The sequence below is a fragment of the Misgurnus anguillicaudatus genome, chromosome 11, assembly GCF_027580225.2.
Source record: "Misgurnus anguillicaudatus chromosome 11, ASM2758022v2, whole genome shotgun sequence".
NCBI lineage: Eukaryota > Metazoa > Chordata > Actinopteri > Cypriniformes > Cobitidae > Misgurnus > Misgurnus anguillicaudatus.
The window spans coordinates 22784834-22800917 of record NC_073347.2 but is presented as its reverse complement, the minus strand read 5'-3'; the positions used below and the strand labels follow the sequence as shown (position 1 = coordinate 22800917).

Below are 16084 nucleotides of genomic sequence, written 5' to 3'. Positions count from 1 at the left end.
CTTAGCTGGGTTTAAATTTTGTGGCTCAATGTTGTCTTTTGGCAGTCCCCTGAAGCAGTGGTTTTCAAACTGGGGGCCGCGAGATGGTGCCAGGGGGGCCCCAGTTTTATGACATTTTATGAAATACATTAATTTATCATGAATTCTGTGTAGTTAAACCTAAAAAAAATAAGGCTACTAACCAAAAGCACCACTTTTTTGCATAATTTAATGTTTTTTTATTAAAATGTTGAGTTTTAGAACAATTTTTTTGTCACAAATTTTCTTTGGGGGCCGCAAAGGAATGCACCGTACACAAGGGGGGCCGCACGCTGAAAAAGTTTGGGAACCACTGCCCTAGAGTACTTTTACATTTTGTCATTCAGCAGATACTTTAATTTAGAGCAATTGACAAACAGTGAGTTGGTTAATGTGCCCTTACGGTAATTTTGGTCAGGTAAAAAAACAAAAATATTAAGTATTATTTATATTTAAAAGGATAGTTTACCAAAAAATTCTGAAAGATTCTGTCATCATCGACAAAATGTTCCAAACTTATTAACCTATTATTAACCAATGGTGCCCCAGTTGGTTAATAACATTTTTCAAAATATCTTCATTTGTGTTTAGCAGAACAAAGAAATTTATACAGGTTTGAAACAACTTAAGGGTAAGAAAATGATAACAGAATTTAAAGTTTTTAGTGAACTATCCCTTTAATAAGAAAGATGTAGTTTAACCGTGTTGTTCTGACTGGAGAACACAGGTTGATGAATGACTTTGTTTGGATTCCATTAGTTCAGGTCCTAATGAGGCCATTGCTGTTCATGTGGAAGTGTCCTTCACTAGCCACTGGTTTTACACAGCAGCACTCTGGGCCTATTGACCCGTCTTACCCTGACATGACTACTTCTGCCCAAACTTCAGTATAGAACCTTGAATTTTGCATTGACATTTTATTATGCGTTGTTGTCTTACCTGGGTGCAAATCTTGGGTGTGTCCAATGTCAGTTTCACCATTGCCGGCAATATGACATCAAAAAGATACTGTACTTCACAATTCTCCAGACCCTGCCAAAGAGAAGTAACAGGTGTTTGTTAATAATATGATCTGCCACAGGTCATTCACTTTACCACATCACAGAAATACAGTACATGCCTTTTAAAGGGACATTCCACTTTTTTTGAAAATATGCTCATTTTCCAACTCCCCTAGAGTTAAAAATTTAATTCTTACCATTTTGAAATCCATTCAGCTGATTTCCGGGTCTGGCGCTAGCACTTTTAGCATGGCTTAGCACAATCCATTGAATCTAATTAGACCATTAGCATCGGGCTAAAAATAATCAAAGAGTTTTGATATTTTTCCTATTTAAAACGACTCTTCTATAGTTAAATCGTGAACTAAGACCGACGGAAAATAAAAAGTTGCCATTTTCAAGGCAGATATGGCTAGAAACTATACTATCAAACTCGTGTAATAATCAGTGACTTTGCTGTTGTAACATGGCTGCAGCAGGCGAAGTGATATTACGCACTGCCCAAAAATAGTCCCCTTGGTTACTTTCAATGGCAGGGGACTATTTTCGGGCAGTGCGTAAAATATCATTGTGCCTGCTGCAGCCATGTTACATCAGTAAAGTCCTTGATTATTACGCCAGAAAGAGTGTATAGTCCTAACCATATCTGCCTAGAAAATAACAACTTTTAATTTTCTGCTGGTCTTAGTACATGATGTAACTACAGGAGAGTCAAGTTTTAGGAAAAATATCAAAACTCTTTTTATTTTTTTGCGCGATGCTAATGGTCTAATTAGATTCAATGGATTGTGCTAAGCTATGCTAAAACTGCTAGCGCCAGACCCGCACATCAGCTGAATGGATTGCAAAATGGTAAGAATCAAATGTTTAAATTTAGAGGAGCTGGAAAATTAGCATATTTTCAAAAAAGTGGAATGTCCCTTTAAGTGCAAAAATACGTGTTTCTTCATTTCTTCATCTACTAAACTCATAGTCATAAATGTCCTTTTTACAGGGAGAAAAGCATGCACATGACTATTACCAATTAAAAAACGTCAACATGATCATGTTTAGTTCTCAAACTAATAAAAAATGAAATAAAAATCAAAATGTCAACTGTCTAGTACAAAACGGAATCAATAATGAACAATTTTTTTGTTTCTCCTTACCCGGGGCCATTTTTCCTTTTTTCTAAAACACTATTAAATGGAAAACAACTGTCAGAAAACAGAGACATATTGTTGAATAAGACACTTGAACCCAGCTGTCGACATGTCATGGAGAGTATTATTCAAGTGTCAGTGTCAGATTAGAAAAAAAATGATTGGCTGTCATACTGTCAGGATGACATCAATAGGTGAAGAAAATTATTTGCATCCTTGGCTGCCGGCTGTCTGCAACAGAACGTTTATTTATTTTATTGTACCGTTTTTGTGTTACTATAGACGATCCCAACAATCTTTTTATCTCATAATTGCCCAATGCTCCAGACAATTCAGGGAGTTCATAAATAGAACCTCTTGGTTTGTTAGCGTAGCGAGAAAAAATATTTCTCATATCCGGAGAGGCAGTTACAAAGCTTGATCTATTGCGCAGAGGTTATAAAAACGTAATTTTGGGGATATAAGGGGAGCTCCCCAGGGAAATGACATCACGGAGGTAGAAATACAGACAGGGAGCAAGCTCTCTGTGCACTTTTTAGCAGTATACAGCAAATCACAGACACCATAGATCTCTTATCAGGCAAACAGCATTACTTTGCAATGTTCCGACCGTAGTCGTGGGTGTCAAAACAGCGCGAGCTGGCTCAGCAGCCCGGTATGATTTCAGCAAAATAAATACACTACCGTCGTATCATCGCACAGATTTACTAATATATTGGCTTCAATTGGCAGCGTGCTCAGTCACGGAGCCATTTCATCAAGGTTACAGGGCGAGTTCAGCTGATTAAATGGGATTCCTGGAACAGATGCAAATGGGTTGAGGAAGGAGAGGCGGTGCGCTGATCTTCTGGACGGGAAGCCTCGCCTGACAATTTAACCAAGGAGCATTTATACGCCCGTAAAGGAGGCCTGACTAAATGCTGTCATAAGTAATGACCTGCTTGACATCGTAAAGTGCTCCTCTGGGTCTAATGAGTGAGGAGAGCTGACAGGCCCGATGGGTCTGAGCTGAGGTTGCAGGAGTTAGACCTCGCTAAATCAAACTGCCTCTTCTCCTGGCCAACCAGAACCTGTTAGAGCGACACATTACAATCTCAATCCAAACCGACCAATGAGCATTCACAAGATAATGTTTTGCTGTGTGTCGATTTGTGAAAAAGCAAAACAAGCTAATTATTTTTTATTAATAAAACTTATATTATATATTAGGATAGAAAAGGATGCTTGCTTGGTATTCATCCAAGTAATGTTTAGACTTTTTGATCAATCATAATGAACACAACATCCATACAATTAGATGATTAACTTTTTATAAAAAAGACAAGCGTTTCTTATATCAAAAGTATCCTGTGTGCTGAATATTTTTCTTTTATAGTTTTGTTGGCCAGTAAGCTTACAAAAAAGGAGGGAATTCCCTCCATTGAGAGGCGATGGAATAAGAGGGTTGTGTTTGCGAAGGCGGTTCTGTGCACTGAGACAGCAGTGTGAATTTATCAGAGCCCACAGCTCTGACACTTTCATTTCAGGGTAGGGCCAAAACTCAACTACAATTTATGACAAGACAGGGTCTAATTTGTATTTTGCTCCTTTCCATAGCCATTACACCTCTGTTGTCAATCAAAGTCCCAGAACCTGTTCACTTCGAGGCAATAATTGGAGACCTATGGTAACTGAAACAATATTAAGACGGGACAGTACTGTATATTCGGGTGCATTAAATGCGACACCAAACGGGAAAATGCCACAAGCTATCCAATTACTATCAAAGATTCAACCACCCCATTCTCATAAATTGCATATAAATAGCACGCCTTTTGAAAAGTCATGCAATACACACGCCAAAGTCTAATTTTGCGTGCAGTGCTTAATACCATGCATCTTTTCTTGTCATTTTATGAATTGGTTTCTCAATTTATTTCTATTTTTTAAACCATTGTCCTAGGAGTTGGGGTTAGAATTGGGGTTTGGTATAGGATGCCTGAAATGTAACAGAAAGTTGTTCTAACTCTAAGTAAAAATGGTAAAAAAAATTCAGGAAAACAAAACATAAAATGACACGAAAAAATGCGTGGTATTAAGTGAATGGGAAGGACTGGCATATCACGTGCACACACGTATTGCACGACTTTTTAAAAGGCGTGTTATTTATACACAATTCATCAGAATGGGCTGACTCAACAGTCAGAATGTGAGTAAGCATAAGCATTGACCAAGTTTGAACATTTTTCAACACATTTCCAAGCCTGGAATTCCAAATACCTTACAGTTCCAAGTTTTTTTGTCTGTGGGAACCCTGGATGATTCTGTACACTTTTATGTGCCCTGACATCTTGACACACCAATCACACATCTTTCTGAATTGCTTGCTATACATTTTAGGACTGTGCTATGGTTATCAACTGCTGTTCATTGATGTTTCTCTTAATCTCTTAAATTGAAAATCATCTGCCAGCTGTCTACCCTGAAATACCAGTGCCCTCTATTGATGAAAAAGGAAACAAACACAGATTGTGTGGAATTACAGAACCATATTAAAATGAACATTTCTGGACATATTAGTTTCAGTAACAACAATTATGGTTCACAAGATTTTTTAAGTCATTCATGATTATTAGATAAACTGCATGCACCCACATCAACATCTAGCCAGTAAAATATACGTGACCCTGTTTGTGAAATCCAGGCTAAAGTCTCATAACCTAATTCGGAGATTAGGAGCATCAAAGTTTGATTTCAATCACTAATTTGACTTTAATTTAAAAATTGTATATGAATTTACTCAGTCAATATTAAAGATATCATGGGTCAAAGAATTTTCTACACATTATGTAGGATGTAGAAAACTAGGTTTCACAGACTGGGTCAGGCATTATTATATTTTTAAAAGCTGAGAATAACTACAAACATATGAAGAGTTTGGTTCCAAAACGCGATAAACGGCATTTTAAAAAATATTTAATTACCGCCAAAATCAGTATTGGATCTGGTCTGTATTAAAAAGTAAATTCTTAATTTTACCCAAAATCCAATATTCGCAGTGTTATTCTGTCACCTTTTCTCAATTTTTCCCCAAAACACGATAAATGTCAGTCCTCCTTCACTGCAGAATGCAATAAATCTGCTCAACAAATCACAGCGCACCATTCCAAGCACTGTAAACAACAATGACGGCACATTGAGTACATAATCCTAGTTCTACTTTGTGAACATCAAACAAACAAAAACAAAATAATAATTTTGATGGCATTGATAAACCTGTGGTGGTTTTGTGTGGCGGGGAAGAAACAGAAGCCATCAAAATCAAATAATTTACGCGAGAGGCACTCGAGAGAAATTGCCAGCTGTTGCTTGTTCTCCTGACAGCATCAAGCTTCTGTCATGCTAACACATTGACTGCAGCGGATCTTATGAAAAACTTTCCATTATTTTACACAAAGTCAATAAAAATCGAGCAGAGCCAAAACATTTTACTGCTGATCACTGTCAAAAAAGTTCAGCGACGACATCCCAAGGATGACAGCAGCAATGACAGTGTTCATAATATGACAAAGTAAGTGTTTTGATTAATGCCGATAATGATTTTTTTTTAATCAGTGTATACCACTAGTCAACTAAATGAATTTAACATGGCAAAGATGAATGCACATTTATATATTGATTCAATAGATTTATAGCATATTGAAAAAAAAACTTGTCATGGATTTAATCAGTTCTTATAATAAATCTTTGAAAACTAAATTATGGATTTGAATTTTTAATGTTATAATAACCTAAAGATGCTACCGTATCGTATGTGAAAGTTTGTAACAGAAAATATGATGATTTTCATCTTCTCACTTTCTTGGTATAAAAAACCAAGGTATATCAAAACAGATTTATTGCGTTTTGGAACCAAACTCTTCATATTTACTACATAGAAAATCTTTTACTTTTTAAGATTACTCTATTAACAGCCACAAATAAAATCCACTTTTCATGTTTCTTTTATTAATGTGGGAACTCGGAATGTAAACATGTATCCAAACATCTTAAAAATGATGAAACAGCACAAATATTTTTTTCTAAATACTTACTATATTTCAAAACAGTCTCCTACATAATTTAGAGTAGGGAATGCGTACTAGGACAGATCCATAAATAAACAGAAGGAAAGCATGCAAGTATTTATGGGCACCAGCATACTTAACTACAGCTGTAAGGACACACCAAATTAATTCAGTTTAAGAATTAAAGAGATCACAAAAATGAACTATATCTGGGAGTTTAATCATTCCATTCTGCATGCATATCATCATTGTAAACAGCCCTAAAGGAATAATGTATGCTTACGAAATGCATTTGTGCAGTAATAAAATGATTAGGGGAAATTAGATTAAAAAACATCTCCAAGGAACGCAAAGACACATTGTGTCCCAGCCAAAGAATAAAGCAGAGCTCAAGCTGTTAAGTGGACAGTTTAAAGGGCTGGCCCACTCAAGCACGCTTCATTACAACAAGGTGCACTTTGCTAATGGCTTTGATTGGCTCCCTTATAGATTTAATGGCTGTGGTTAATTAAATTGGATAAAGCCATAAAAAGACACTGACTGCTATTGATTTAAACAGGTCTGAAATTATTCTATCAAATCATTTTAAACGTGAAAGGAAATCTGAGCTCTCGGCTAAACCCCATAAATCTACGAAAAACACGGCGGCGCAGAAATGGCTTTCGAGTATTAATCTAAAATGGGACGTAGATCAAAACCTGCCATTTACAGAACCCAACAGAAGAAATCAACACAACTTCTAGGTTATGAGAAGAACAGCCCACTAAGATCCCCAAATGCACAGCCTCCTCATAAAATAGGGTTCAGAAAAAGGGTGGAGGGGTAAAATTCTGTACCCCATAAATATCCTCACTGACCCATGTCATGTTACACAAATCTGCTAAAAGACTAAACAAATTAGCCAGCATGCAAACAAACAAGAACTAGCATAAAAAAGGTCAAGCTTTTTGCCAAAGAAGAGCACTCAAGTCGTCTTCCTACTAGACCCACCAGCTTCTGTCTATGAGAAAGAGCGGGGGCCATCTGTTGAGTGTGTTTATTTGCAGTAAACAGGACCCTCATCTCCCTGGTCTTCCTCTACCAGCTGCTTCTCGTTATGCTGAGTGCCCACCTCTGTCTTAATTGACTAGTGCTAGATGCAAAGAGACCCCCGGGAATGAGGTAGCAGAAGGGGCAGACGCGGGCTGCTTGGTGCGTATCCACATTTGGAGGCTAACCTGCTCCACTTTGACTGAAGAGCGTAATACCTTTAGTGTGCCAGTAAATTTAATTCAGTCAGAATAAACAATAACAGAGCATTTTTAGCATCAGGGGGCCTTTTGGTCCCATTGTGACACACCAGAAGAACTCACATTTTTAAAAGTCATACACTTGGTGTGCATTCACTATATTCAATGAAATATATTACTGGTTTAATTATAGACCACCTTATTGCAGTTAATGTATGATGTAGTCAAAAATTAATAATAATGGTCAAAAAATAAGACCAACAGTAACCACTTAACAGTTAAGTTTTTAAGTAATATAATGATTTATATTAAGATCAGCAAAAAAACGAATTAAATGTGTTGTTATGCTTTTTAAGGTTTTATTGTGCAAGCATAATTGGACATTGCTAAAATAATTTTCTCATTATTTGCTTAGGTTCAGTTTGTTTGAACTCATTATTGGGTTTGGGCAAATTAAACATTCATTACATTTTCATTACACTATCAAATGCAAATCAGCCATCTGCATGCACATTATTTGGGACACTTTGAACTATATCCAAATGGGATCTGTCATTGATTCTGTGTTTGGATACACATCAGTTTTAATACACTGGACAAATGGACACAAGCTTATCTCTGCCCAAAGAGGCGTTTTATAAAAAAAAAAAAATACATACAATCTGCTTTTTCAGTAAAATGCGTGACATACCTCAGTGCAAAGAACATTCAACGCTGTGAAGTCCCATCTTTTAGCATGTGCGATGTTGTAACTCAATATTGCATCCTGCAAAATTACGAAAAATCAATGTATTTTTATACAGCAGTCTAAAAATCTACCATGTTTTATAATTAAAATTGCTTGCTAATATGAAAGCTTTCCCCTTCAGGTGCTTTTGATATCTATGGTAGGGGAGACCAGTGAATTGCACAGAAAACTTAATACCAGCATTTGACATAAAGGAGGGATTGTGTACATTTTGGAGCAATTCTGCCACCCTCTGGTGGTATTTTTCATTCATACTTTCATCACACTTTGATATTTGCCTTTTGTGACATAAATGTGATATAAAATATTGTGCATATTTTAAATTTATATGTAGATTTCCTCCCAGCATGTAAAACAAACTTACCCTAATATCAAGTGAACTTTTGCATGCTGCTTCCAAAGCACTACAAATCAAATCCCAACGACTCTGTACTACAGTTCCATCCTGAAAAATAGGCACAACATATGCATCATTATTAAAGCAAGCATGTTGTTATGTCAACAAAAAAAATCGATTATATTAAATTAACATCTCATTGATCTCAAAATAAATGGACCTTAAATAAGTACCTACCTCATTCTCCACAGGAAACAGGTTCTTTTCTGAACAAGGCATTTTTACAGTCATATCATCCCATGAATCTCTGAACTTGCTTGGATATGGAACGGGAACTTCATCTCCTTTAAGCAGGTCTGTCTACATATCAGAGGAAATGGACACTTTTAATAAGTGTTTTGCAAACATTTATGTAAGCAAGTTCATTTTGAATGCCACGTTTCGAAAAATATTTTGATTCTCTGCTGTAAAAAATAAAAATATTCTGTTACGTGCAAATGACCATTTCTCAAATCAATGACAATTTGTCTTATCTTTGTTATACGAGAAGTATAAATGATTTTCTTTAAGGTCGATTTAAGAAGCACCCATCGCTTCAGTCCAAATCCTTTCAATGAAACATCAAAACACTTGTATGGTGTGCAAGCACAGTGGCAAGCACATAGAGTGATTATACTCAAACTGACAGGAAGCCCTTAGGCATTGCATGAAAACATCACAGTGTCACTGTGGAGTGCTTACCCTGATGAGGACTTTGTGATTGTCTGTGGCCCTGAGGTGTGGCAGGGACTGTCCACACTGAGGCATCCGCCTAAGCTCCTCTATTGGGGTTCCAAGCCACTTCCTGACTTTTTGCACATCCGACGCTTGATCTCTAAACACACAGAACACAATATTTGATGTATATTATTATAATTTCTAATTTAGTTGTCATTATATTTACATATATATATATATATATATATATATATATATATCATTTTTTTTTTTTTTAATTTAAATACAGTACCTTACTGAAGATGTCTGTGTTTGGTTAGGCTCATCAACCACTGTGTAGGACGTTTGCTCTGCATTATCCGTTTCCATGTCTGTCACTTCAGATATGTCTTTGTTGCTGTCTACATCCACGTCTCCTGGTTTGGGGACTGGGGGTTTGGTCTCCACCAAGTCAGGGCAAGAAGAATTTTCGCCAGAATTTGTTGGCAAAAAAGCTTTTGGGCTATCTGGGCTCATCATCTCCACATCTGTACTAGGTGTGTCACTTATATTTAGAGATAAACTGAGGTTAGACTTCGTCATCTCACTGGCAGTGCAACTTAGCTTGCCAAGCTTGGCGTCTGGCGAGCTTGATTCAGAAGGCTTTTCTCCATTGCTTGGCTTTGTCTGACTGGTTGAATCATTGCTGTCAGTGGCATCTATAAAAGCAGTGTCCTTTGAGTGTGTGTCACAGGAGGACTGTATCAGGCCTAGCTTAGCTTCATCTTGCTCCTTACGTTTTCTTGGTAATTCACTTTCTTTCATTGCTTCTTGACTGCTTTCTTTCTGGTCACACTCGCTGAGGTCACTTCTAAGAGACGTTGTACCTTCACCATTGCTGTTGAAGAAATCAGTACTGCTTCAGACAGAGACTGTTACCAATAATAATTACAAAAACAAGAATAAAACCAACTTACCTGTTTGTTTCTGTCTTAGATTCATCCATATTCACTGTAAGCAGACGTCCAGCCAAAATAACTCCTGAAAGAAGCAAACGATCTCAGAAATGAAACTGAAACTAAGTCGTAAAATATTTCTGTGCAAAAGTAAAACAGATTACAGGAAGAATTGCAACGTGATTAGTTTAACAAAAGGTTAATAGATTTAGCCTACTGTAAAATGTGAAGCATGACCAAAACGATATGCTTTAACTTTTAGTTTCCTCTTATTAACTTCTAAATCATTATTCCGCTATCTAAATTATTATTATTCCGCAATTATAACTCCTATATCAGGACAGGTCATATTCCGATTAGTTTACAAGGAAAGTGTACATAAATAATGTTTAAAGTAAGTAATAGTTAGAGTCAGTAGGTGTATTTAGCTGATGTGTATTTAGCTGATGTGTTGTAAATGGCTGGGCTAGCTAAGAACAAAAGAATCCCATAACAAAAGGAAGGTCAGTGTTTGCCTAGACTGATGCATCATCCTGCAAAGGAATCCTTTTTAATGTTACTGTATGCACGTTTTTAATTCCAGATCTTTATCATCAGAACTCATAGTAACTCAAACATAAAAGCTAAAGCACTGTCTACAGTGTGCTGAACCCTTAAAACATCAACATTATTCCAGTCAGCGGTATAAAGATCTAAAACATTATAATTATACGCAATCTGGCATTACGAATGACACAAAACTGCAGCAGTCATTCGATACTGTATGTTAATAATTGTGAATATGACAGCCTGCTTTACTGTAACTTAGGTCTGTTCGTTTTAATTACGGAGCAAAATAATCATACTTGCACTCTTATTCTGCTTTGTCTTCGTGTCGCTGTGCAGCTCACACACATATTCGAGCTATTTTCCTTCAAACGAGAAAATAACACCTATTTATGCAAAGGTTTCTGCTCATTTCACCTTATCAAAGGAAAGAATACACTGTAACACAACTAAACACATAATAGAGTCCGGCATCACTTCCGGGCCGTGAAGCTGCTCACTGATTGGCTACGTTCCTGTCACATGACGGGAAAAAAGACGATTTTCGTTTTCAATTTCAGTTCAGTTCACAGTCGTTTGATGTGGGCGCTTGTACATTTGTTATAAATTTACGTTTATAAAATTTTAAGAACGACTATTTTAATCTCTCTCGCGGTACTTTGATGTCGGTTCCTTCGTGTTTGGGCAGCCCGAATAAAGTTGAACGCTTGATCTGTATAATTGTGACTTTGTTATAACAGTCTCGATTCTGGCCAAAGTGTGCCCATATACGTTTATTATAATATATGTAAGCTATATGTTCTCTATTTCACCATAAAATCCTACTCTTTTTTACGACTCAAATGAAACTAGTTAAGATCTTTCAGTATTTTGTAACATGGATACCTTTGCATAATGAGCATTGTTTCTTGTTATTAAAGGGGACATTTCACAAACATTTTTAAGATGTCAAATAAATCTTTGGTGTCCCCAGAGTGCGTATGTGAAGCTCTAGCTCAAAATATAGATAATTTATTATAGCATGTTAAATTGGCAATTTGTTGGTGTGAGCAAAATATGCCGTTATGGGTGTGTCCTTTTAAATGCAAATGAGCTGATCTCTGCACTAAATAGTGCCGTGGTTAGATTGTGCAGATTAAGGGGCGGTATTATCCCCTTCTGACATCACAAGGGGAGCCAAATGTCAATGACCTATTTTTTCACATGCTTGCAGAGAATGGTTTACAATACATTTACCAAAGTTACTAGGTTGATCTTTTTCACATTTTCTAGATTGATAGAAGCACTGGGGGCCCAATTATAGCACTTAAACATGGAAAAAGTCAGATTTTTATGATATGTCCCCTTAAATGTTTATTAGTCTATTTACAGAATGCAATTGTTATTTGATTAATAATTATAATATTATCTCACATTATTTCACTGAATGTATTTTTATGTGTGGCAGCTGTGTGAATACAGAATACAAAATACAAGACAGTACTTTTCTAATGAACATAACAATAGATACATTTATTTAAAAATAGCAATTATGTCTTTAAATCTTAGGTTATACTCAGTCTAGGCCATGTATACATGTCATAATTCTACATAAGCAGAACACATTTTACTTGATAATTTGGCATTATCTAGAGAATAATTATAGTAAACAGAATATAGTGCAACTTTTTGCAGTATTGTAAACCGCAAACCCAGTGAGGTCCAAAGAGGACTAAAAGATAGTACTTGGAATAGGTTTTGCATTCAAGTTTATAGAGTAAACAAGAAATGCACAGAAACAGGTACATTGTATGTCATATCGCAGGTTGCTTCACAAATATCTTGAAATTCTCCAATTAAAACGGCTTCACAATTTTCATGGAGATGTAGTTCTAAAAGAATACAATAGAGGAGTTAATGCACATAAAAACATGATATACTGTACGCATAAATATATATAGTCATATTTTTATAATAATACTTACAGGGAAGGAGTACAAGAGGATTCCAAGAAACAGGATCACCAACGTAAGAATCAGGAGTCCAAGGAAAACCCATTTAAATCTGCGCCACACAATGAACTTCATGGTCTTACACGGATTTGTAAACCAAAGGAAGGACGTATCTGGACGGCTGTCGAAACACATTATAAGATATTAGCGTTACATTATTTAATCAAGCATGCTACTGAAAGACTGAATAAATGATATTCTTATACTTTGGAAGATCCAGTTTTGGGTTCATGTTGGGTTCATCTCTTCCCTTCCCAGCTGGCCTCTCCTCTGCCTCCTTCTCCTCCACCACTTCTAGAGTCATTTCCACTTTACCCTGACACAAAGCAAACGCTCTTTAGCATAATAACAATTAACTGAATATACTAACTGTTTAAACAGCACTACAGTTCATGTGGACCATGTTATGGATAACATTTTTATAGACTCACTGCCAGGATTTTTTTCCCATCTTGCTCCATAGCGCATGGCCACCAGCCTCTCACTGACTTCTGTGAGAAAAGTGATGTTGGTGGAAGACCCTTGACTGTTTGTGACAGCATATTTAAACTGCACTTCTCAGGGGTCTTAGCGGGAGGGATAAGGTGAAGCAGATCCAACTCCACTGTACCTGTTTGAGAAAGCCGCGCCATCACAAATCTGATCATGCTTCGAATTTCTTTCTGGAGACAGCTATACAATCTGGTTGCTATAATTTTATTTGAACCATAACATTTACCTAAATAATCATCCAATGAGAACTTGTCATTGTCCCAGATCTGAAGAGTCAGTTTGGGAGGGATCCTGAACTCTGTTTTATCGAGGTTCCAAAAATGCTCCTGAAAATAAATACACATTAGTATTGTTGTAATGATAACTATTAGTGTATGCAAGCACTGTTTTGTATTTGTTTTACAACATAATCTTCGGAAGCACCAACCTTTCTTGACACAAGACACAATTGTTCTGCCGGCAGGTAATCAAAGCCAAAGACAAATCTCCAGTTGAAATTTCCATCTCCATCTAGAGACCTGTAATGGACATCAGTCTTCTGCTTGTCATCCTCCATGCCTGGCATCCACCTATAAACACATTTAATAATAGTTAAATATATATACTATTCAATATATAGACCAACAAATTGACTTAAAGCTGTATCTTATAGCAATTACCCTTTCACATAGATGTCACTCATGTTTTCTCCAGTGATGCTGGTCTCATCCAGGATAACTTCAGTTGTATTCCAAATGATGGCTCGCAGGAAGTACCTTCAAAGAAATAATCACATTAATCACACAATCATTTTAGAGATATTACAGCATTAGAAAAACAAACAGTACTTTTTGGGTTTGCGAGGAGTGATTTCACAAAGGGGTCCCGGAATACCAAGGCTTTTTGGGAATATTTCAACCCACATCTGAATTTTGCCCTGTAAAAACAATGAACATGTGTGACATAAACTGCAGTACATACACAAAATATTTTGGGATGCCTACAATGAACAGTTTGGACTACTTAAGCCATTTTAGTAAGCACAAATTTAAATGCTAAAATATAAAGATATTCTTTTTATTCAGACATGACAATGCCTCTATGTACAATGCCCCAATCAGTGCTCTGTTTGGGGCGGCCCAATACTTCTGTCTATATAGTGTATGTTTTAAAAGTTGTGAGATCATGGGGCAGACCGACCTGAGAAAGAGTGGGCTGGTAGGTGCTGTATAAGGTCCTGGTCTCCACATGCTCGGGTACAAGGCCCTGCCTTCTCAACACATGAAGGCAAATTCGCTCCTTAGGTGGGCCCAGATGTGGGTGGATGCTTTTATTGGCCTCTGTGAGCAAAGTGACATCCAGAAAAAAATCAGTTTATATTCAACGTATTCGTATGTGCATGATGTTATGGCAGTCGAATGGTGTAAGTGTGCATTTTGTACCTAGTTCATCAAGCCTGTACTCTTTTCCTCCAAATGAACAGAAACTACCATCATCTGCAATCTGAGGTTGAGCAATTCCTCTCATCCTGGCAAGATTCTGCAGGATCTGAGATGGTTTAAGTTGGTCCCTCCATTGGTTTACTCCAGATCTGTTCCATACATATTTATAAGTACAAGTACACAAATAGGTCACGTAATAGTGTACAGGTGTCAGATGATAAAACCTTGAAGACAAAAAGACAAGTCTTACACGCAGTAAGATTTTGGGAGGCCGCAATGTGAGCCAAACCGAGAGAGGAGTCGATTCTCAAGGTCTATCACTGTTTCTCCAACTTTCTCATCAGAACTGAGCAGGTCAAAGTCATAAACGGAAATCTTCAAATCTTTGTCTTGTGGAATGTAGCAGCTTAATTCAAACACTCTATAAACACACAAACCAATAAAAAAGTTGTATATCTCATTGGCAGCATAAGAAATACACAATCATTTGTAAATACATCACAACTCAACCCCATAGTCTCACCTTCCAAAATCTGGACTTAGGGTGTTTGGTTTATAGTGATCTCTGTCATCAATGGTTTTCTTTCCTAGTGAAATCTTTATGTAGGGATCACACTTTGTAAAAAAGCAGAGATATATGTGAGCTTTCAGTGTACCAATAATGATGTTTATTAATGGATGTCTTGTATACAAACTCTCACACATGCCATTGTTGTCTTTGGGCTGTAGGTCAAAGCAGCGTACAATGTAGATTCGGACAAGGCATTCCTGAATACCACTCTCAGGCAACTCCCGAAACTGCCGTGGAGGATCTGACATATTGGGGTCATCCGATAGGGGATATATTCTAAACGACCCCTGTGAACGCAATCATATAAAAAAACAAATGTTAAACAATAACTGCTGGGACATCTGTACTACAGATATGAAGAAACTTAACCATCTTAGTTTATTTGAAAGTCAACCACCAGATGGCACTCTAATGTCATTTATACTATTTGGCACAAACCCATAAAGCTAATTTTCCCTATTGTTGTACTTGGGAACTTGGCATTTAGCAAATGCTTTCAAAATGTTTATATTATTACATGCTATAACACACCAGTAGGCAAACTGTTCCTTACAATAAAACTTGGGATTATGTGCCTTATTCATAGTCATAATTGAGTGATACTTAGATTATGGGAACTTTTTATGTTCTTTAGTCATATTTTCAAAAATACATATAATTTTGGTCAAATTCCTCTTTCTTTGTCTAACTGATAATAAAACCACCTTAACATTTTTTTACAACCTTTCTATTATGATTTTTTTCATACTCTTTTCATACATCTTCTTATAGGTGTCAAAATCACTGTTTTCTCCTTGTCGCACACCCAGACTTTTAGATTTCAATAATGAAAATACAGTTTAAAAAGCTGACTTATCTGGTAACTATTAATGTACCTGAATTAAACACTA

The 16084-nt window shown here is 36.6% G+C and overlaps 2 protein-coding genes across 3 annotated transcripts in view; both read right to left on the bottom strand.

Moving 5' to 3' along the window:
• parga (poly (ADP-ribose) glycohydrolase a) overlaps positions 1-11216 on the bottom strand; it is a 40299-nt gene extending 29083 nt beyond the window's left edge. Inside the window, exons 1-8 of the mRNA XM_073873331.1 lie at positions 11019-11216; positions 10195-10258; positions 9531-10115; positions 9263-9395; positions 8759-8881; positions 8549-8629; positions 8128-8202; positions 958-1050 (exon numbers count right to left, since the gene is read on the bottom strand). Of these exons, the coding sequence (XP_073729432.1) occupies positions 958-1050; positions 8128-8202; positions 8549-8629; positions 8759-8881; positions 9263-9395; positions 9531-10115; positions 10195-10223 (1119 nt within the window). The 5' untranslated portion in view covers positions 10224-10258; positions 11019-11216. The remainder of the gene's footprint in view (positions 1-957; positions 1051-8127; positions 8203-8548; positions 8630-8758; positions 8882-9262; positions 9396-9530; positions 10116-10194; positions 10259-11018) is intronic.
• Positions 11217-12202: 986 nt separating this feature from the next.
• myofl (myoferlin like) overlaps positions 12203-16084 on the bottom strand; it is a 33668-nt gene continuing 29786 nt past the window's right edge. For both annotated transcript variants that reach the window (XM_073873329.1, XM_073873330.1), the window contains 13 exons: positions 15327-15481; positions 15147-15239; positions 14874-15044; positions 14624-14772; positions 14382-14521; positions 14030-14118; positions 13862-13957; positions 13630-13771; positions 13429-13528; positions 13142-13320; positions 12917-13026; positions 12684-12831; positions 12203-12590 (listed from right to left, as the gene is read on the bottom strand). In XM_073873329.1, the coding sequence (XP_073729430.1) occupies positions 12555-12590; positions 12684-12831; positions 12917-13026; positions 13142-13320; positions 13429-13528; positions 13630-13771; positions 13862-13957; positions 14030-14118; positions 14382-14521; positions 14624-14772; positions 14874-15044; positions 15147-15239; positions 15327-15481 (1608 nt within the window). In that variant the 3' untranslated portion in view covers positions 12203-12554. The remainder of the gene's footprint in view (positions 12591-12683; positions 12832-12916; positions 13027-13141; positions 13321-13428; positions 13529-13629; positions 13772-13861; positions 13958-14029; positions 14119-14381; positions 14522-14623; positions 14773-14873; positions 15045-15146; positions 15240-15326; positions 15482-16084) is intronic.